Source organism: Excalfactoria chinensis, chromosome 1 (genome assembly GCF_039878825.1).
Source record: "Excalfactoria chinensis isolate bCotChi1 chromosome 1, bCotChi1.hap2, whole genome shotgun sequence".
NCBI lineage: Eukaryota > Metazoa > Chordata > Aves > Galliformes > Phasianidae > Excalfactoria > Excalfactoria chinensis.
This window is the reverse complement of record NC_092825.1, coordinates 2,216,022-2,238,741: the sequence shown is the minus strand read 5'-3', so window position 1 is coordinate 2,238,741 and position 22,720 is coordinate 2,216,022. Positions and strand designations below refer to the sequence as shown.

Here is a 22,720-nt window from a genome sequence, read left to right as displayed (position 1 = left end):
GGCTTGGCTTCAAGATACCAAACGGTTTCTACTGTTCAGGGAACTCAATGAATAAGCTCAGCACAGGGCAGAAAAGGAAAGAACTAAAGGTGAAAGTGAAAAACAGTGGAGATTTCGGTGGAGATGAGTCAGTGAGAAGATGGCTTCTTAAGAGAAGCGTGGGACGCATACACAGCATTTATTTTGTAGTTTGTCAGAAGTGTAAATTGATAAAGTTTGAAGCGTAATATGACAAAACCTGTCTGGCCATGCAGAGGAGGCAAATATGCATTTGTCAGGATGCATTGGTGATGCTGTCCTTCCCCTGTTCTATTGTCTTCAAGAGACTGCAATGAGAACGACTCTAAAGCTACAAGACATTTCTCACATTGCCAAGCAAGAAGGCTGTCACTGATAGCTTCAGTTTTGCAAGCCCATTATTTTTGCAGATATTATCCACTCTTTCCAGTACTGGGAAGTGTTTAATCTGTGCAGCAGATAGCAAAAGTAGCTCTGAACTGAGCAGCTGACAACCAAATGTCTCCCATGGGAAAGAGGTTTGTGCCCAGATGTGGATTTGCTGCAGAAGCCAAAGGGGCTGGAACCATCATTAGTGATGACCACTGTAATGTACTTGTATGTCAAGATGCTGTCATTCCTTGTAGATCAATAGTTGTCTTTTAAGGGTCTGTACACTTACTTGATGCTTTGCAAGATCAGAGTGTGAGTATTTGAAGCTCAGCAGGAAAACCTCTATTAAAGGGGATACAAGATAGGAAGAACCAACAGACAAATCATCTCAGATTTGAACTGTCTCTTTATCTGAAGGTGGCACCTTAAAGAAGCCCAATGAGAGGTCATACAGTGATGGGAAATGCGTGCTCAAATGTGGAGGTCTAGAGAAGACAGTGAGTCAACTGCCTCCTCTCCAGTTCTTCAGAGCAAGATCTCAGTGGGAATAGAGTAAAAACCACATGATTCTCTCCCTATGGAATTGGGATGATGAAGAGTTTCACGTGATCTTTCTGATGGAAACAAGAGTCAGAAATACTAAGAAAGATGAGGCAGGTGAAGATGCACTGAGACTTGTAGGTTGGAGGAGAGAAGAGATGAGAACTGGGCAGATAAGCCTTGTGCTTAGTGCACAAAACCTGCCAGAGGAGATAGATGATGCCCCAGCAAATACCATCTGCTCTAGAGGGTGAGGTACCTTCAGTTCCTGATGTGGAAGATACAGAGAACTGCATCCACCAAAACTGACCAAATTCTGCCAAAGGCTTCACAGAATTACAGAATATCCTGAGTTGGAAGAGATTCATAAGGATCATCAAGTCCAACTCTTGTCTCCATGCAGGACACCCAAATATTAGACCACCTGGCTGAGAGCACTGTCCAAATGCTTCTTGAACTCCAGCAAGTTCAGTACTGTGACCACCTCCTTGGGGAGACTCTTTCAATACCCAACAAACATACATCTCATTAAAGAACATTTTCCTCATATCCAAACTGAGCTCCCCTGGTCACAGTTTCATGCCATTCCTGTGGGTTTTATTGCTGGTCACCAGAGAGAGGTATGCAAGGTAATAGATTCCATCTGGTTGGAATAGGGCTGAACCCTTGGCTGCCTTCTGCGCCACTTCACCCCAAGCTGAGGGTATCAAATATCCACCCTCTAAACTCTCAGTGAGTTTTTCAGCAGGTTAACAGCAAATGCTGAATCCTGGTAGACAAAGAACTGGCAACCTCCCTGCTCGTGAATATTTATGACTTGTCCCAATGCCCGTACAGTTCAGGATGTCTGCTCCGGGACATCTCAACCAGCACATATGTTAAGGGAGTAGTAGGAGGGGACAGGGGATGCCATAGGAGTGTGAAACCATTACAAGCACGTCCTTCAGTCCAACAAACTGGGTTGCCTGGGGCACAGGCTAGGAGATAGGAAATGGAATATTTTAAAACCACAAGACCCACCAAGCAATGCAGGGAGAAGCGTGGATTTCAGCCTCCAAATACGGCACACGTTGATGGAGGTTTCAGCAGCTGTCTTTGTGCCCAGTGGTTCAGCGGATATCAGATCTTTTAATGGGTACTGGTCCCTTGGGCCAGGCACACAACGAGCCATCTCAGGTCATTTACCAGACAGGCCAGGATGCTTTCAGACTGTTCCTGACCAGGAAGTAATTAAGTGGCTTCCTATTTGTATTCTCCTGAGCTCCACTTGTCTGCAAGTGCTCATTAGTTACAATACAGCCAGACAGCACTTGCAGTGCAGCAGCCAGCTCTGTATTAAGCCCCAAGGTCCAGTTCAGCTCTAGCTCAGAGACTGGCAATGAGGCATTCCCTGGTCTCTGCTGGAAGCAATTTGGTGTACTGGCCATTAGGCACCAAACACACAAAGCCACCAACATCCACAAAGTGCTGAATTATGCTGCCACTGTTTTCATAGTTCTAAATACTCCTCAGATCTCAGTAGCTGGGAGATTTGCTTAGAGGCAGCATCCTCTTCTTCTCTCTGGGTAGAAATGCATGAGTAACATTTCCTCTTGTTTCCAGGCAGGAACTTGCCATCCATTGCTGGTAGATGTGATAGCTTCCTAAGGTAGCACACTCTGTATAGGTTTGCCTTATTTTTGGATGGAGGCCACCACCAACCCCTCCTAGTCCCAGCAGCACACAGATATTGGCTATATCTTGGCAAGGACCATGATCCAGTATATGATGGCAGTCAGCAAAGCTTGTAGGTACCAGCACTCTGCTGTTGACACACAGCTGTGTCATTGGACAGAGCTTCTCTGCATGATGTGCCAACACTCTGGGGATGAGCACCATCTTTCAGATGAGCTTCAGTATGAAGAAGAGGAGGTGTAGAGGGAAAAGTGTTTTGTGAAGGGCAAACCAAACAGGGAGAGGGTGGGATTGGAGCTGGAGAAGGCTTCACGGTCTGTTGGTCTGAGCCAAACAAAAAGACTACATCATCTCATGATCTCTGAGAAGCCCCCACACACAGTATGTGCCCCTACATACCTCAGGCAGCTTGACTCGTCCCTCCTGGAAGGAGCAGGTGCTGGGGTCATGAGTGCAGACGTGGCGGTACTTGCACCAATGGCACCTGTAAGGGCTCTCCACGCATGACAGACACCTGGAGATGGAGGGAAAAAGCAGTCACTTGGCCAGCCTGGCCTCTTCAACAAACAGGACAGACCAGGAGGTTGAGAGTGTTCCACCTGGCTTATCCTTCCCCCTCAAATGTTATGCAGAGGCCAACCAGAAAGTGGCATGCATCAAGCTAAGGATCAAGCAGGATATGCTGTCCCACAGGCTTATCGTTGTGATTTGTGCCCAGAGTGATGGGGATCCTGTGCATATTTTGGCTGCACTCTTCCTTGTCTCAGCAGAGACAGAAAAGCCTAGCAGTTTTTTGGGAAGCAGGAGGTGTATTTATGAAGTCACCTATGCAGAGTACAGGACAGAGCCATCCCCGCCATCTTGCAAGCATTTGCTCTCCTACATCCCATAGTCCCCATAGTGTATGAGCTGCAAACACTTTTTCAAGACTGTTTTACAGCACTACATCACATTTTTTTTATGCATTTGATGTGATGCCTGTCCACCAGGAACCACACTGAGCCATAACAAATTGTTTACACAAAACAAGCACTGGATGGGTAACAACTGCTGGTTGCTCACTGTCAGAGATCTTCATGCTGCTGAAGTCTCTGAAATACCTGAAGGGGATTTGGAGGGAAATTTTCTTGGCCTGTATGTGCCACTGGGTTTTTAATGGGCAGGAGTGGAAAAAAATTGCCTCTAGGATAGCTTGGCTGAGTGCAGCAGGCAGACACACACTCTCAGTCCTGTCTTTCTGTGAAATCTCGTTCAACTTCAATCCACTTTCAGCTCTGGTACAGCGAGCTGTGCTTCAAATTGGTAACAAGTGCTTGCTCTGATACATCAAATTAAAAATGGATAGTGTATTATAGTTTGTCAAGTAAGGAACCAAAACATGCCATAAATATTTAACACCACCATCTCTCCTCCTCTCCCCCCCAACACTTGCTTTCTGACACTGTTTGTCAAAGCAGCAGGAACATGGAAATAGGATTTGCCTTTGCTTGTGAATTGCTGAGCCGCAGTAATTATCTGCTTTTGGCACTTCTGATGGCTCAGTGGTGGTGACAGAGCTGCTCAGTCTTGCTCAGGGGTGGATCAACGTTCTGGAAGAACATCATCCTGCTTTGGCAGTCTTACTCTGTTGGGGCAGCTGCTGCGTACCAGCTAAATCCCATGATAATGTGATGCAGGGCAGAAAAAGAACTTGCAAGACAGAGAAGATGGATTCGAAGAAATCAGCTGGGCACATCACATGTGAACCCACAACTCCCATCTTTCCAGATTTGAGGTCTTAAACCTATGCTAACCACTGGAGCAGGACTCTGTGTTGGGACTGATATGGATAAGGGCTGGAGGTGAGTATATGTGGGCAGAATCCAACTATCCACAAACAACTGCTTACTAGGAAGGCAAAGGGGCCCTTTGCTGAAGTCACGGTTTTCTTTTGACTTGCCTCAATGCAAACTCCCACTGATCCCCCTTTCTCTGATGAACGTGTGATGATGTATCATTACTCAAGGCAATGCCCTTCTCCATAGGAGGATCGTAAGTGGAACAAATGTTCACTATGCCAGCCCTGGTCTTCCCAGGAGAGACAGCATTATGCTGACCATTACTGATGTAATTCTGACTGCTGCTCTCCTCCACACCTGACCAAACTCCTGAGGGATACACGCCTCACTGGGTTCTGTGGCAGATCCAGGGTTGGGATAGAAAACAGGTATCAAAGGAACTTGACGTACGAATTGTGGACACTGCAGTTGTAGAAGACGAAGCTGGTGCTGGCAAAGGTCATACCCGTTTCCTTGGACTTGAGCTGGAGCTGGACTATGTGATGGTCTCCTAGGAAGAAATATGTAAATCAGTTTGTAACTGTATTAACACAGTTAAGCCCTGTTGGCCATGCCACCAGTCTGAACCAGAAGCTGGTCCAGAGTACGTGAGTTAGTTTATCTTCAATGGGTGAAGAAAGTGTCTGTGCTGGATGATAGCGACAGGTTTAGGAAACAAATCTCTGATTTCAAAACTGTGGTAAATGACGTAAGCAAGTAGGAAAGCTAAGCACAAAGAGTAGATGGAGATGACTGGCATAAGGGGCTCATTCAAATGGAGCACTGCCTATAAGGCTCTTCATTACTGTAGGTTCATTTAAGTCCACCAAAGGAAAGGGCCTATGGGAGATTAGGTTTATCTTCTTTTCACCATCATTATTTATCATCTCTGAATATAGCCCAATACCCAGGACAGAGTAGGGGTTCCATGTAATTCACCCCAATGATGTCCATACACCCCAGTCTTTGGCTACAAACCACTCATCTTAATATGGGAGAGACATCCACAAGCCTTTGTATTCTTCTGGAAGCGCCAATCCATTTCCACAGCAGACCCACCAGCAGCAAAGCTTGAGCCTCAGCTTCTAGATACTAGCTCCCCTTCCACACTGCTCCCAAGCCAAGCAGTCAAGTGCTACCAAAGTCCCCATTCAAAACTCATCGCCTGTGGGAAATGACTGGGTACAGTAATTGCAGTCATTTGGTGGGGAAGGGACCCATGTTTAATTCAAGACTTTGGCTTGGCTGGCCCTTTCACCTCTATTATTTTCCTTCTCACCTGAAAGATTCATTAATCAATCAGGCTAAAGCAAACTCGACAAGTCATCTCGGCTCATCCACCTACAGGCATACACACATACATACCACGTACACACACACAAACCACACACTTCGCTAAGCACGTTTTGCTGCCGGTGCTCGACTCTTCTGCCCATCTGCTGCCGTCGGCTTTGACAGCTCTGTTAACCACTTCGTATTTAACAACTTTGCCAGTGTCTTGCATGTATTTTAAAAACAGGATGTGAGGACTGGATGATGGCTCCAGGGATCAGATGTTCTGCAGAGCCACACATCCTTTGGTTCAAATCCAGTTTCTGGCCCTACGCATGGAGGACGTGGCCTTTGCAGAGGTACAGAGCACCAGCTGCTGAAGCTGATACAAGCTGCAGGTGCTCAGCACCTCTGCAAACCACACTTCACATAAATCTCTCTCTTGTTCTGCCTTGAGCTTCCATTGCTATTTTTGCTTGCTTGTTGATTGTGGCCTGGCCTGAGACAGATGTCCGTATCAAGGAAATAGTTCCTGGCAGCTATCTTGGTAAGCAAACATAGTTGATGATTCAGTGGGACCTGAAAATGGGAACAGCCCTTTGGGGGCTTCTTTTGGAACGGCAGTGGAGAGCGCATGCAGCTGTGCATAGCTTGGGGAGAGCAGGGGGAGGTGATGGTGACAGCTTGTGCAACTTCATTTCTATGGCCTGAAGGGATCCCTGGAGGCTTTCCAGTAATATTTCACAAGAAGCCAAGGAGTATAATGGCTACATCCTCTCTGCACTTCATGAGGTGATCAATAGAATTGAGGTTTTTCTAGCAAATCTCTGCAAGAGCCACAGGTGCTCTTGAAAGTACCAAGAAAGGCATTAGAAAAGGGAAAGCTGAAAAGAGCATGAAGCTGGGAATAAGGAGCCCATCCTGGGAGACAAGGTAGTTCTGCACTGAATCATTCTGGGATGGAGCCAGCAACAAACATGAGCATGAGCATGAGCACAGGAGCAAAAAATGGCCAGTGACACAGACAGCAACTGAACATGCAGGTCTAAAGGTAAGACAAACAGGATAAAACTGTAGAAAGGACTATGCAGGTCTGCAGGATATTCTTGCTGCTGGGATGGGATGTGTTGAGAGCATGTCCAATCTTATTACTTGGGATGTACCACACCAGCCTGGGCAATAAGCAAGTGAAGATCCTTCATCTGACTCTTGTCTTTGCTAGATATAGGCAACTACCACTCGGTGGCAGTCTGAAGACACGTACTACCATGCACATAGGCACCTAAATGCAGGTACTGATATTGTAGTTCAGCGCTTGCACACATAAACTTACACGTTCAGTTCACTCATGCTGCAGCTGTAGCAATCACTGGAAGCATAACCCTTATCCCTGTGCTTTGCATCACCTGTTCTCAGGCTCCCATGTGCCAAAATCTTGGAGAACAAGCAAGATGAAAGACATAAAGATAAGGGATGAGGAAAGGAGGAAGAACTTAGAGTTGTGTGGTACTCACCATTCTCTGTGATGATCTGGGGCACCTCTTTGGCAGCTGGTGAGATGCATTGGATCTGACTGCCCACTACCAAGCCATCCATCTCTGACAGGTCCTCGAAGGTGCAGTTGACTCCTGCTGACAGCTCAGGGACATTGTAGGTCTCCAAGACCAGCTGCAAGTGGAGGGAGGGAAGAAGAGATAGGGAAAAAAAAGAGAGAGAGAGAGAGAAAATACTGAGCTGAACAACAGAGCTGGGCCAGCAGAAGAGAATTACACTGGAGAGGTTGGACAAAGAGCCTCTTGCTAGAGAGAGCATCCTCCTTCAACAGAAAGCAGCGATTCAGGAGAGGGATGTGTGTGTGGAGGGGGAAGGGGATGAGATGCCGATGCCAACACAAGTGGTACGTGGCTATGCAGGGACAACTGCACTGCATCCCAGTGCTGCTGGGTCAGTGGAGGGGAGGGAGTGCTCTCTATCTGTCATGCAAGTGTAAGGTTAAACAGGGAGTCTTTGGAGCCGGCTGTGAAGAATCAGGGCTTTGGTGGCCCCAAGGCACGCGGTTTCTGAGGAAGGTGACTACTACTCACAAGAGGCACTCTGTAGACTACAGAGAAACTGTAATGCTCCAGTCTAACTCTCTACGGCCTGCTCTCCTAGCATCAGCAGATGGGGGAGCGCTCTGTCACCAAGTTCCTGCGTAAGGAGAGTCTAGTTACAGGCTTCAGTTCAGCACAAAAAACCTCTTTCCCTAGAGGAACAACAAATTTCTCCTGCCCATCCCACCAAAGATGGCCTTAGGAGCATGCTGTATTTGGGAGCTATGCATAAACAAAGCTGTGAAGGAAGAACTGCCCATGTTAATCACGTGCACCCACTGGCTTTGCTATGTCATTACCCGTGGTCATGAAAGGAAAGAAGCACGTGGCTGCTTTTCTCCTCTAGAGAAGGACCCTCGTGCTGCCACTTTCTCAGGTCAGCTAAGGTTCCTCTGCTGTCCATCACCGAGTGTCTTGCCCAACCCACCCTTGGATCACAGACATGCCATGTCCAAAGGCAGAGAAGCACATCAGGGTACTTTTATCACCTGCTAATGAGCTACTATAGATTTAGAGCTATTGTGGCCAACCACTGAAGTCAGACACTTGAGGCAGGCACAAATGCAAGTACTCTCTCCACACTTGCCTCCTCTGTGAACAAGCTGAGGCCCCATCTGTGGTGACAGCCACTGAAAGGAGACACAAATGCATGCTGAAGTGTTTTTGCTACCAGTACAAAGAACAGAGGAGGTCAGGTCAGTCCAGGTGATAAAGCAGGAGAGGATGATATTGCTTTTGCTTACTGCTTCTCCACATTGTGTTTTCTTCACTAAGAGAAGTTTTGGGGCTACCCCTTAATGCTAGGCGCCATAAGATAGAAAAGCCAAAGACGTGCCTTTGCTCTGCATAACGTAAAGCCTTTGTGAAACACGTTTATTTTGTAGCGATGGGAATGGCAGTGGGAAAGTAAATAATGTCTTGGATGGGGATTAGGAAAAATGTATGGGAGTCTGATAGATTTATCAATCAATCTAAATCCATTCTACCTCCTCATCTACATACTGTTAGAGATGGAGAAAACTTCTGCTTAATTAATATTGTTCTTTGAGCGCAGAAGACGCAGAATAAAGATGCGTCATGGAGAAGATGATGGCAATGGGTAGAGCAGTAGTGCTTGGCCATAAACCTCATGAGCCAAGGTTCTCCTGGAACAAACACTAAGTCCTACATCCTTCAGGCCTTTTCTGGAGCTTCTGCAATGAGGGAAGAAGACGGATTTCACTCCAACAAATCTCTCTTCTCATTGATCCCCACTGAAACACACTCAGATAAAACTCTGCAAGTCTCTGATAATGAGTAAAAGATTGGCTGGCTGCATATATACCTTCTCTGCCTCTGTGGGCAAGAGCACAATATCATCCCTTTGCCCAAGTGAGACTCAGTAAGGACACCACCAATTCATCTGTTAGTGTTCCTCTCTGTGTTTGCCAAGAGATTATCTGCGGTGATGGTGGATGAACTGGGACACCAGTCTAAACAGGTCTGGGATGAGACTCCCGTAGCAGCGTTGCCCAGATAAATGGGCAACAGTTAGACAATGGTAACTGATGTCAGAAGCTTGGTGTTGAATTGCCCTGCCAGAGTAATCCACAGGCAAAAGTCTTTTATTCTGTGATCAATTTCAATCACCCTGAGCCAGCCAGTCCCCCAGGATTTATCCCAACATAAAAGAATTCAAAAACTACTGAGAGAATAAGAAAAAGGAACCTTGAACTCCCAGAAGAACAAAGGACTTAAGATGTCTCAGATCAATTTTGTTTGAAGCCTCGGAAAGTAAAGTCATAGCAAAGTTAAGAGGCTGAAACAAAGCAGTAATGAATGGACATGCAGGCTTTGAAAGGCTGATTTCATTATCACTGTAGAAACCCTAGTACTCCAAAAACTATCACCAAGAAGATATCTGGCAGCTGCACCTTCAGCAACACCATGCAGTCCTTGCAGAGCATGGGACTAGTCAACAGCTTAGCCAGCCATGGAGCTCTTGGTCTACGATTATCACTTCAGTTCCAGCCCAAACTAGTACACTCAAAAGGACAGAGCCCTGATAACCTGGATAAAATGGATCTTTTCTCCTTTTTGGAGAATACTGGGAATTCACCATGTAAGGTGCTGCTGTTATGAGTCAAGAGGGAAACAACAAGCTAGTCTGAACTTCCACAGAGATTTTTTGCTTTACGTCCAGATAAAGATCAGGACCTACTTCTCTGCCAGCACTCACTGAGTGGCTACATTGGCTGCTGTCTTCAGTAGCTCTAGGGCATCAAGGCTAAACTTTGTGCTGAGGAAAGTCATATGCGCTAATTATGCTTGCTCAAATGACTTGGCAGACTTGAAGTTTACTGAAATAATTCACGACAGTCCTCACTTGTCCTCTTTCTAGAAGGTCAGTTCTAACTGTGACAGTGTCCCTTGCTTAAGCTGCATTCCCAGTCATTCACAAATCCCTCTCCCAAGGAAGTAGACAACCTCACTGTGTGCTACTTGTGGGACATGTAGTCCCATCACACCTGCCCTCAGCTCCTCACAACAAACAGTGAAGTCTCTATCCACACTTCTAGCCAGGATAACCAGGGACTGAATGCCCTCCCATGGTGGATCTTTCACTGTGCCAAGCAAGACACTGGGGAACTTAATGGACTCTGGAGCACCTCTGCATCATGATGCCAGCCCTTCCCAATCCTGCTGAATCCTGATTGCATGTATCTGGGTCTATCAGACTGTATGAGCACATTAAACCTGAAGGGGATAATGACAACATTCCTTACCAATACATTGTACTGGGAGACAGAGATGTTGTTGGGATGCACAGTAAGCCGGACACACTGCTTCATCTCCGAGGCGAATCTCCGAGGCTCGCTGGAGCGCTCACACCTCTCCTTCCTCGTGCACCTGAGCAAACAGGAAGAGAGATGGACAGGGTTAACATGAAGTCAGGCTGGGACAGTGAGAACATGGGAGAAGCAATTGTTTCACATGGAAAGTCAACACTTTGCCCTTTAGGACTGCAATGGTTGGCAAACCTTTAAAATCATCCTGGAGCACTATGACTTGAATGCTGGAACAGGCTGCTCAGAGATGGTGTGGATGTGTCCTCCCTGGAGGTATTCAAACCCAGGTTGGATAGGGCCCTGTGCAACCTGATCTGCTGCTTGATTCATTGGTTGGCAACCAGATGAGGTTGGAACTAGATGATCTTTGAGGTCCCTTTCAACACAAGCCATTCAACGATTCTATGATTTTATGATTCTAGAAGCCATGGTGTATCTCAGCAGGCTGTGGTAAGGACACCATGACAGTAGGAAGGGTGTGGGTAAAAGCCCCATCCCTCAGTTAGGTGCTCCCAGTGAATGGCAATGAGATGGGAGCGTGGCACTTCAGCAGAAGTCCCTAAAATTGCTCATTCTTTGCCATGAGTGCTGACAGCACAGTCACTGTCTCTCATCTTTTCTGCCAGGAATGGACACAAGGCAGTAACGAGAACTGGCAGCGGTGTGTCCCACCTCAATCCATGTTTGCATTCACTTGGAGGAAAATACATCTGCATTGCACACAACATGCACTGCCAAGGCCATCGCTTCAAGGAGGACATCTGCCTAGAAATCCACAGGGTTAATATAAAAGGACAGCTCCAACTGCATGCCAATTACCTTTTGCCATTAAACTAATGTTATGGACTTGCACAGGGTGTCTGCAATAGATTTCGTTATTAGCAGTGCTATTACCCCCCATTAAAATCAGCTATAAAGACTAAGTGTGGATGTTAAATTATTCACCCACTCTCAGACTTTGGAGTCTTAGTTGCAAGCACAGAGGATTTGGTGGAAGATTAGCTACAAGATCACCCCTCACCGTGCTTTCTACCCTGGAGCAGAGGTTGCACCTCTATGCACAGGGATTTGCAGTCAGGAATCTAAGGCAACACATGGGAAACAAACCCAGCACATGGCAGAGTCTGAATGTTACAAAGCTTGGACTCTGGCCTTAAACTTTAAGGATTAGCTTCTGTCCAGCAACTGACACTAGATAAAATGAATGCCTCAATTTAAAACTCATATTGCTCCATCTTTATGGTAAAGTTGTGTGTTTCCAGTGGCAGGAATCATAGAGACCTCTGCCGTTCTCAGCAGGCTCTTGGTTTGCTTTGCAGATATAAGAGAGTAAGAGGCAGCATTGCAGCTCCCTGTGAGCATTCATCCCATTAAGTGTCCTTTAGTGCTGCCGCATGCTGGATCAGGAGTTTTAAATGCACAGAGGGATGGATGGGTAGGCGATTAACTGCTGTAAGTCCCCTATTGTGGAATGAAAGCCACAGCAAAATGCTGACCTGAGAATTTGGTAAGCACTTGTGTAAAACAAATAGGCCCAGCAATGCCATTAAAGCTCTGTGGGGCGTAGGAAACCTCCTGAGAATAGCTCAGATGGAAACTCGTTTGGGGTTCGGTGTCAAAGCACAAGAGCCTAAAGTCTCCAAGAAGCCCAATTCCCTCCCATTTATTCTCTCCCAACCTGCAGTGTGACAGAAACATCTGGATTTTCTGGAAGTAAATGAGCACTTTGAGTGCAGCAGCATCTTTGCACAGGAGGACAACACATTGGACCAGGTCAAACTCCAAGGAGCCTGGTTTGTCTTCCCAGCCCCACCGTGGAGCTCCAATACAATCATTATAGAATCATTAAGGTTGGAAAAGACCACTAAGATGATCAAGTCCAACCATCACCACCATGCCCACTAAACGAAGTCTCTCAAAGACCTTATCAAGACCAATCATGACTTTATCCTGCTGTTTATTGCTCACAGACATTAAGGAGATGAAACTCTTCAGACCAAAGCCTCACTCAGACTGATGCATCTTACAGCCTTGACATCTGCTGAAAGGTGTATTACAGTCCAAATAATGAAATGATGAGAAACTGCCTCAAACTAAGCCTGGTTTTAGCATGAAGATAAGGTTGCAGTGTCAGGCTCTCAGGAATTAGGTTCTGGCAGATTGAGAGTAGCTTCTGCATTCTTAAATCTGCTCCCTGCGCTGACACTCTGCAAGCCAGACTTTAATTACAGGATCACACATTATTATTTCTTCTTTTCCATGGGTGACCTCAGTTCTGCCACTTCGTAACATTTGACTTTTAACTGTCTGACTTTTCCAATGAAATTTCTCAGTTTAAAACAGAAGAGAGAAGGAAAAAAAACACCCCGAACACCTGGCTGTGCCTGATGCCCAAATGTGGCGACGAGGGAGCTCTGCCACACAGAGCCAAACCAAGCCTGGCTCTCGATAACCGATGGGGTTCAAACCTTCAAACAAGCACCATGGATGCTCTATAAGCAGGTAACTGACTCCAGCTGCTGCCTAGATCAAAACTGTAGGCATAATGCCACCTGACCGTGGGTTCTGCGGCTCAGAGCATGCAGGGAAAAGTGACTGAGGCTCTTCTCCAGAGTCCTTTGCACATGGTTACACCCATCTCCCCTTTCCCGAACCACCTCATCAATTCTAAGCTGGGGCAGCAAAAGGCATAAAGCAACCTTTCTCTCCTAACTTCTTCTGCACTGCCATAAATCATGGAATCATTTGAGTTGGAAGGGACCTTTAAAGGTCACCTAGTCCAACTCCCTGCAATAAAAGGGGTCACTACAGCTCAATCAGGTGCTCAGAGACCTGTCCAGCCTGACCTTGAGCATGTCCAAAGACAGAGCATCCACCACATATCTGGGCAACCTGTTCCAGTGCCTCACCACCCTTATCATAAACATCATTTTTTACGTCCATTCTAAATCTCCTCTCTTTTAGTTTGAAACCACTTCCCTTTGTCCTATCACCACACACCCTGCCAAACTGTCCATCCCCTTCTTTGTTAACATCACGCTCTCCCACAAGAGTCAAGGAAAACAGCAGGGAAAATTGTTCCAGCATGTGCAGAGGAAATGATTGTCCTCTGACACTGATCTCTTAAATCCCCCAATGGTGTCAGATGAGAAACCAAAGCAAACGAAGCAAAGCACCTGGCCACTGAAGGCAGCAACCCCCAAGGGGCCACTGTAGCCCAAGAAGAGAACAGTGCTCTCAACTGCTCTATCTGTTGCCCTCTCTATTGCAGCTTCTGCCAAAAAATGTCTTGTACTGCCAATAATTGCTTCTCTTTAATAAAATATCAGTAACTCCAATGTGCTGGCTCTGTCAATACGCTGAGATCATTTTCCACTGCCATACAACCTAATTCAGTGCTATTCATGCTATAATTAGCTGGTGCATAACTCTCACCCAGTAGCATCACATTACACTTAAGACACCTAAAAGAGCATATTCCATTCCTGAGCTTATTTGCATAAGATTATGGCATAGACATGACACTTCTCTGTATATCTTAATAACACCTGCTATCAGCTGCATCTTTAACAATTGCAAGTGTCCTGCCACTGCCTAAACCATTAGTGCCAACGCTAAGAAACTGGTTCTACCACTGAACCATGAGGAGTATTATTTCCTCCTCATCTCCCATGAAGAGTAAATACCGCTAACACCAACCCTTTGCTCACTATCCGCTAACCAATCATTTTAATAATGTTAAATGAATACTCCTGTAGCATCTCTCATCCGAGGATCTCAGAGGGCCTTGCCTGGAGCTAATTAATCTTCACAGCACCTCTGTGAGGTTGAAACATTCCCATTCAGAGACAGGAAAGGGAAGTATAGACGCATACATGTCAGACAGCCAAGCAAATCCCAGGTTTCTTGAGGATGCCATGAAGACTTCAGTTCAGGTTCAGTTTGGCCCTTACCGCTAGCCTCTCTGGTGGTCATTATTTTCTGCAACATATAAAACCCTACTAAGATCATGCAGTGAGTTTCTCTTCTCATTTGGGCTTATGGGATGAACAGTGCTCAGCTGCTCGGTGCCGGTGCTGCGTTGTGTCCTGGGGCCACAAATCCTTGAGGCGAGGAGGGGGAGTTGTTCTGCTAATTCACAGCATCAGTCGGATCTGGTGGGCCCTGCTGGAGACCAAACTAATTGACACCCTGAGTGGACAAAATAGACAGAGATAGATAGTCCTGGGAGGAGAAAGCCAAGGAGGAAGCTTCCATAAGGTGTGTTGTTGCTTTTTTTGTTGTTGTTTTTTTTCCCTGCTTTCTCTCTCTTTTTCTTTCTTTGTGACTGGGAGGAGGAAATAGTGCAGTCAGAAATGTGGCCGGGGAGGTGGACTTTGCAGGGAAAAAGCATCTGTGCTTGATGCCAAGGGTGGGGTAACAGCATTAAGAGTACAGTGGTTTGTATTTGCCCAGCTGACCTAAATGACACCTTGCTATCACCTCTGAACAGGTAATTTGTGGGCATCGCTGTTTTGCAAAAGGTTTTGACATTTCAGCTTTCCTTTCTGATTCCAGACAGTGACATTTCCTTTAGGGGACAAATTCATTCACCCTTGGACAGAATAATCACACACAGCCCTTCCTTACACCTTCCCCCACTTAGTGCTGGTGACCTCAACAGAGGTAGGTGACATCCAGATGCCAATGCAGATCCCATTCACACCAGCTAGGACCGGCTATAGGGACAGGATGGGACAGCTTACTGGGGCACAGGCTCCACATTGCCATCCCCATTTGCCTCCCTTCAGCAATTCCCTATCCCAATCTTTGCGCACATCCAACACTCTTCACAAGGACACAAGTGTGCTCGTCCAATGTGAAGACCCCTGCAGACATAGCCACAAGCACTCTGACCCCTTCTACTATCACAAGTGGTCTCCTTACCAGGTGCACTAAGAAAATATAGGAGATTTAAAATGGATATAAGGGATTTTTTTTTACAGTAAGAGTGGTGAGGTACTGAGACGTGTTGTCCTGAGAGGTGGTGGATGCCCCATCCCTGGAAACATTCAAGGAAAGGTTGGACAGGGTTCTGAGCATCTGATTTAGCTGCAAGTGTCCCTATTCATTGCAGAGGAGCTGAACAAGATGGCCTTTAACGTACCTGTAAGTCACTGGAAAGGGTTGAAATATAGAAACTTCCACAGACCAAGTTCAGCACAGACCAAGAAACTGGGAACGTGAAATCAAGGGGAGCAGGTATGGCCCATTAACAGCTCTCTTTGCTCCACAGGAGAAGAGGCACCTCCTCCGAAATGAGATAACAGAAAGGATCTCTTTTTCTCCAAGCCTGCAATCTTGTACAAGGCAGATATTTTTGGCCTGACATGTGTTGAACACTCTGCACAGCCTGGAGGGCAGTGAGGAGACTTTTAGCATCACCGCATCACCTCATATTTTCCTCTCTCTGCACTAAAACAGGCAGCCTGTGGCAGAAGGTCATGTACCCAGGCATGCAGCAGGCTCAACGCTGCAAGGTAAGGTCTGCTCTGCACTGGTGTGGCCTCACTTTGAGCACTGGGTGCACATTTGGATGCCATAACATAAACAGGACATAAAGCTGCTAAAGGGCATCCAGAGATGTCTTCAGACAAACAGTTTGAGCTTTGGGTGCTGCTGTGTGGAGCCAGGAGATGGACTCAGGTCTGTGATGCCTTTTACGAGGTGGTCAGCAGAGGGAGCTCAGTGGAAGCCAAGTGCAAAGTCTCCCCAATGGTATTTGCAGCCAGTGCTGGGGTTAGGAGGCTGCAGGAAGCAGAGAAACGTGAAGCTGAAGTGATTCGGGTTATTCCGTTTATATTGTGGTCAGAATCAAGCTTATCAGTCTCCTTGTTCCAGGATAGAATGCAGTATGACAGCTTCATTTTCATTAGGGGAAAGGTTTTTGTTTTCCCCACTGGAAAGAAGGATGAGACAGGAACAGAACAATTAAAGAGACCTTTGGAGGTAATACATGTTTTAGTGGAAATCTAACCAACATGTAGAGTTGGCTCAGTGTTTCTTGGGATCACTTTATCACAAGAGGGAAGCGGAGCTGGGGAAGGAGGGAGAAGCTGAAATTTGCCTTTCCCTTTGCTGGAGCCAAAGCAATTTTCTGGTTGGAGTTGAGAAAAGGATGGAGATTCAGTCCCACTAACATGTAAAGTTTAAGGTCAGTTTTAGCAATGTTTTGACATTTCCAGGTTCCCTCGGGGTCCTAAGAATAGGAATGCCATAAATGTCGAAACACAGACATAAATGACCTTAAACTTTATGTGGTGATGTGGTGAACAGTCATCCCCTCCCTATGTATTCTTTCTGGCCTCTGGGTTGCCCTACATCCCTGCTAGAGGATAGCAGAAATTCATCTCTCCCCAGCATAAAAGAGTTAAATGTTATCAATTGCTCTGGATACGCCATTTGGGACAAAAAAAAGACAGGATATGCTGCAGGAAAAGAAGGATAAAACAGAGCTGAAATCATGGAAAGAATCATCCCTAGGAAACCTGTCCTGGCAGTGAGAAGAAAGGAAGCTTTAGCAGCAAATTCATCTGCATCCAGGGTCCTGCTGAGCTCAGCTCAGCTTGGACATGGTCTGATACATCCCTGGAAAGTACAACAGAGCAGGAGTAAGGCTACTGCTCTAATTTCTTGGATGTAGAAATGAGCCACAGAAGGATTACTTGATTTAGAAGACTGAGGAAGGAATTGGACCCTTGTTGCATGCTCTGGCCTTATAATCACCAACAGACTATGTTCTCCAAGATGCTTTTTGGGCATCAAGGATGAGTATGGGTGAAGAGGGGAGAAAGGATTGGAGGCGGCCTGGAAAAGCCAAAGCAGTGTTGTTGTTGTCATTGTGTTTTTAATCATATGTTTGAAGCCCCAAGAGGGTTACGGACTCTCAGAAAGAGACCTGCATAAGAAGAACTAAGAAGGCAACTACAGTCATGAAGCTGAAATCTGCCCTTCAGGGCTCTGCATCTTCCCTGGACAGTTTTCCAGAGACTATGAACCACAAAAAAAGTTTCAGACCAACAACAAAGCTTCACTTTCAACCCTGCTCCTTTTGCTGTCTGGCTTACAGCCCAGCAGGGACAGCCCTGGAGCAAAAGACCAGAAGTCCCCTCCGTCCTTGGGCAGCAGTTTGGCCTCCGTGCCAAAGCTGACTCTTACCCACACGCCTCCTACCCGCCTGTCACTTGGCCAGATAGAGTGAGGATGCTAATTGCTCTGCCTGCTAATCTATTCTAATGCATGGTAATAGATGCCGAGTTTCTGCCCTGATAACTCGCCCGGCTTATGCTGCAGAACGGCAATTCCACCACCCGCCCGTTATCTCTGTCCCCAGGTGGGCTCCTCCCTCTATCACAGCAATTGAATAAGCCCACCCCGGGTGCCCCAAGGGGTGTGGATGCAAGGGATTTGCTCCTTCACTTCCCACCCTACAAAGCCATGAACTCAATAACCAGCATCCCTCCCCCTTTCGCTTTTGGGGGATTTACTAATGTTTCTCCTTCCCCTCCCCAAATTTCCAAAGATGGAGATTATCTTATCCACGTTAATCTTGCCTGGGGGGTCCTTGGGTTGGTCAACAGAGCACAACGTGCTCCGCAGTCCCCAGCCTGTGAACAAAAGTCACTGGTTCAGAGGTGGCCCCAAGACCACACCAGCTCTCAGACGCCTCTGGGGTGCAGCCACAGTTGAGTGATTTGTGTGTACACATGTGTGTGTGTGTGTGTGTGCCTGTAGGAGAGATTCCTGATGAGCATTTTGATGGCTCATTCAAGCCTGAGATGAACAGGAGCATTTCACATGCAAATCCCTGGAAACTTGAAGCTTTTGTCCTAGGAATAATTGGAAATTGTTTGCTGGCATTGGGGGAGCAGTGTGGAAATGAGGGAGGGGATGTGCAGAAGGTGATGTGGACATAGATCCCTCAGCTGGTCCTGTTTAGTATTACAGAAAAGCCCAGTTCCTCCCCTCCCTGCCATGTGGCTGCTGTCACGTTCAAATACACCTCAAAATAAGCCCTCCAAAGCTCTGCAGCATCACTCGGTGGCTGGGGCTGAGCAACTCTGGGTTGAAGGCAGGACTCCAGGGTGAGTCCTAGCCTCGATTACAGGTGAAAGTGGCATTTTCAGCTTGTTCATTGTGTTCAGTTTCCAATGAAACCCATGCCGTGAAGCTGGGCTGCCCTGTGGAGTACTGGCATTTGCTGATTCCCACCTAAGACTGCAGGCTGCCTTGAAGCAGGGACTAGCAGCAATCATGCTGGAAAGAAAACAGTTCTCTGGGCCAACCAACATACGTGTTTGACGTCTGGGAGAACAAGTATCACCTGCCTTCATCCACTGACCCTTTCCAACATCTTGCAAAGGTCAAAGACACAAGGAAAGGCCATCTCAGAAGCTGTAGAGACCCTGCTATGCTGTCCCTTAAATCACAGACCTCTGACTCTTTTGTTTCTGAACTAACCAGGCATAACACAAGCCTGGAAGCTAAAGACAGCAGGCAAAGCTCAGAGCACAAAGCCACACGTGGCAGGCAGGACTCAAGCCAAAGCCATGTGAACTGCGCAGTGCAGAGCACTGAGGAGGTCTATAAGAAAAAGAATCACAAGACTCTGTCAGCAGCAGCCTTTGCCATCTGCTCGTAAAAGAGTGGGCTTCAAATAAAGATAGAAAAGCCCCTGAAGATTCAGTTGAAGGCTACCTGAGTAATACAAGCTCTCCTTCTGCCTCTGAGGAAGCAGGAAAATAACCTTCCCAGCACCGAATTCACTTACAGTCATTTTCAAGAAAATTAAGAAAGAAGAAAGCAAGAGAAAGGGGACAACGTTGCTAGATAAGGCAAGTAATTAATGAACAAAATGGCTTTTCCCAGAGAGCATCCTATCATGGCGCTTCCTATTCATGTTAATAATATTTGTGAGTGTCTTCCCCAGAACCAAGGTAGATAACACCTACGCTATCCCTCGTTCTTACCAGATCTCCTCAGCAAGGGCTGATGCAAATAATTTGTTCAAAGGGGCTGAAGCTCTTTGTTCGTGGCCTGACTCATATGTTTGGGAACATCTTTGTGGGAGCTCAGCGCCCCAGCATCTCCATCTTTTCCCTACAGCCACGGCCTAAGTGCCAAGTATCTGCTGGTGAAGACGATGGGAATTGCCTAAGCCTCCATAATAGTGAGATGTGAAATGTTTCTCTCAATACCAGCAGAGAGTGGGGCTAATCCAAATCAGTGGGCTTCCCTGTGAACCCATGCCAAGATCACAGCGAGACCCAGGAGTCCTAAGAGAAATCTGGGAAGGCCTGGTCCTGCTTCAGCCTCACTGATTAAACAATAAATGGGGCAGGAAAATTGCAAAGATGAAGCACATCGTCTGTGTCCAAGGAGTTTTGCAGGGAGGTTTGGGGATCCGTGGGATGCCTGCTGTAAGGGGTTCCCCACTTATGCAGATACTGAGTCACAGCCAGACTCAGTCAGCGTGTGATTTCATTGCTCTTTCACTGTTAGCATCTGCTGTCCTGACTTGGGGAAGCATAGTGAGAAGAAAGGAAACGTTGTCATGGGATAAACCATCTGAACATCAACACTGTTTGCCTACTCCCATCCCACTAGGAACCCTTCAGCCCAAACAGCCCTACCCAGAATACTGCAGTGGACCAGAGACCACACAGAGCTTCCCAAATGAGTCTCTCCCTCCTGTTCCTTTCAACCTTCATCAACATCTCCCCTTTGACGTCACTCTTCAGCTCCTTCCCTTCCGTCCTATGTGCATCCACCCATCTGCCATGCCTCTGGCAGCAAAGCCAACAGAGAGTGACGTATGCTGGAGCTCTGGTATTTGCTTCTAGCAGAGACTGTACTTCCCTCTGGGCACAATTCTTCCCCACGCTCTGCAGCAGAACTATAAGTAGCTTGAAAAAACATGAGGTAGCATAGAGAGAATGACACTGAGCATTTGTTACCATAAAGACCTCCAAAATGGAACACTCTGTCTGACCTGTGGCTCGGGTTGAAAGGGACAAGCACTTTGCATTGAGAGTTACCTTCACTAAGGGGGGATTGGGGAGGGAGGGAGGACTGATCAAGCAGCTCTTAGCTTGCAATTTGTCTTCACACTGTGATGGAAAGTCCTTGTGATGGGATCTGCTGCCTGAAGGAGACAGGTACCCATGCAGATTCACTATACCCAGACCATGCCAGAAGCTCCCTATTTATCTCCAGGGCATCTGGAGTGGGAAGGTTTCTAACCTCAGTCTCACTGCCCTTCTCTCTGACCAGGCCTGCTCCAGCCAGAAAGTCAGAGAACAAGTTCAGATCCTTCTCACCTAAACAACTACTCCCTTCTGAACGCTAAAAGCCACATGAAGCAGCTTGAGCTTCAGATACAATGGTTTCCTACCATCAAAGAGAGCAAGCTGGCTGTGGAGTGAGGTTTATGGGTTCTACCAAGAGCTAACCCCTAAGAGGTGAGAGGACCAGGACTTCAGGTCACCACATAGAAGATCCCTGCCTTATCACTCTATTGCTTCAGCCAGAAGGAGGTCCTTATACCTCTAAAACACGAGGAGCTCCTAGCACAGTCCAACATACCCCACTGAGACTCCCTCACAGCACAAGGCACAGCAAAGCCTTCCCTGAACTGTGACTTGGTTGGGACTCTCAGCTAATACTCCAGCAGCAAAGAAAAGGCTGTTGGCATGTGATGTATCAATTTCCCCTCTTCCGTGCATGGCTGGAAGGGATGGGATAAACACTGACAAATTACTATGGCTGTGTGAATGACCTCCAGCAGGTTGGGTTGTCAGATGCATAGCAATAAAGCCATTTATTACATATGCCAGGTGTCCATTCCCTACACCTATTTTCCTAGTTTATTTCCCTTTATAACTGAATAGTTTCTGGAGGAAACTTGCATGGTGTTCCTCTGGACGGGGCTGTTGAGTGCACAGAGTGGACACTGTGTTGCATGTCACCCAGAAGTGATAGCATAACACTGCTCCAACATGGGCTGCAGAGTCATGACAGTGTGGATCCAATGTGGCTGCATGAGGGGTTAAAGGGCTGGGGGTGCTGGAAAAGGTGAAAATTCAAATATGCATTTGTGGAGTTGGCTTTTATGCCTGAACAACCCATGTAAGACACATCTCCCAACATGGTAATTAATGATGGACATGAGTTCAGCCATGTCCACCAAGAGCAAGAGAGACTTGCTCTCATGTGGTGTCCTTTAGGATTAACCCAGTAACGTTCAACCAGCGTCCTGTGTTCAAGCCATCCATTCTATTGGTTGGTTCAGGACTCAGGGTTTTAATTGCAGTTGGAAGATAGACAATACCTTGGTACTGGACAGTGAGGGAAGGAAAAGGAAGAAGAAAACGAGCCTATGCTGTATTTGTACTATCAGGTGGATTATAAATGAGGAGGACTCTTTGAGGCGGCTTGGCTGGAGCTAGAGTTGGGCTTATCCTCTGTATGCATGGAGATGATGGAATAGAAAGGTCTCTGATTTGTGTTCAACCAACCTTCACAACTTGCTTAGGGAAGGCAGAAGTCAGGACATCAGCTGTTTGAGACACGCTGTGCCATACTCATCCTCACTCATCCCTGACCCACTGGGACAGCAAAAGCCTTCAGCACTAAGACACAGCTCAATCCCAGTCTTTCCTTGCTAGAGAGCAGCCGAACTCAGGCTGCATCTGCTCCTGAAGGTGCAAACATCTCAGCTGAGGAGGAAGCTTGGACTTGTGTTTATCTCAGACTGCAGCTGTATCCTTAGGAGCACGGCTAGGCTGGCAGAGCTGGGAGAAAAATGGAGCAGCCTCCAGCCCAGCCCTTCCCCTGCCCTAGTGATCCCTGCAGCTTGGGGCATTAAGTATCATTTGAATCCCATGCAGCGCATGAGGTGAAGGTGTTATTATTCAAGCCAGTGGTTCCAATGAGATTATCCACTCTAATGGAGCAGCTTGCATGGACCTCCTCTAAGCCAGCTTGAATTTTCACTGTCAGAGAATCCCCAGTCAAGTGGAAAATTAGAAGGAGAAGGGAAGAGGGGGCTGTGGAGGGGAAAAGGGAG

General features: G+C 46.9%; 1 protein-coding gene across 2 annotated transcripts in view; it reads right to left on the bottom strand.

Annotated features, from left to right (window-relative positions):
- Window positions 1-22,720, bottom strand: part of PLXNA4 (plexin A4) — a 408,463-nt gene that overhangs the window by 94,395 nt on the left and 291,348 nt on the right. For both annotated transcript variants that reach the window (XM_072326423.1, XM_072326431.1), the window contains exons 6-9: window positions 10,552-10,675; window positions 7,208-7,361; window positions 4,833-4,932; window positions 3,004-3,118 (exon numbers count right to left, since the gene is read on the bottom strand). In XM_072326423.1, the coding sequence (XP_072182524.1) occupies window positions 3,004-3,118; window positions 4,833-4,932; window positions 7,208-7,361; window positions 10,552-10,675 (493 nt within the window). The remainder of the gene's footprint in view (window positions 1-3,003; window positions 3,119-4,832; window positions 4,933-7,207; window positions 7,362-10,551; window positions 10,676-22,720) is intronic.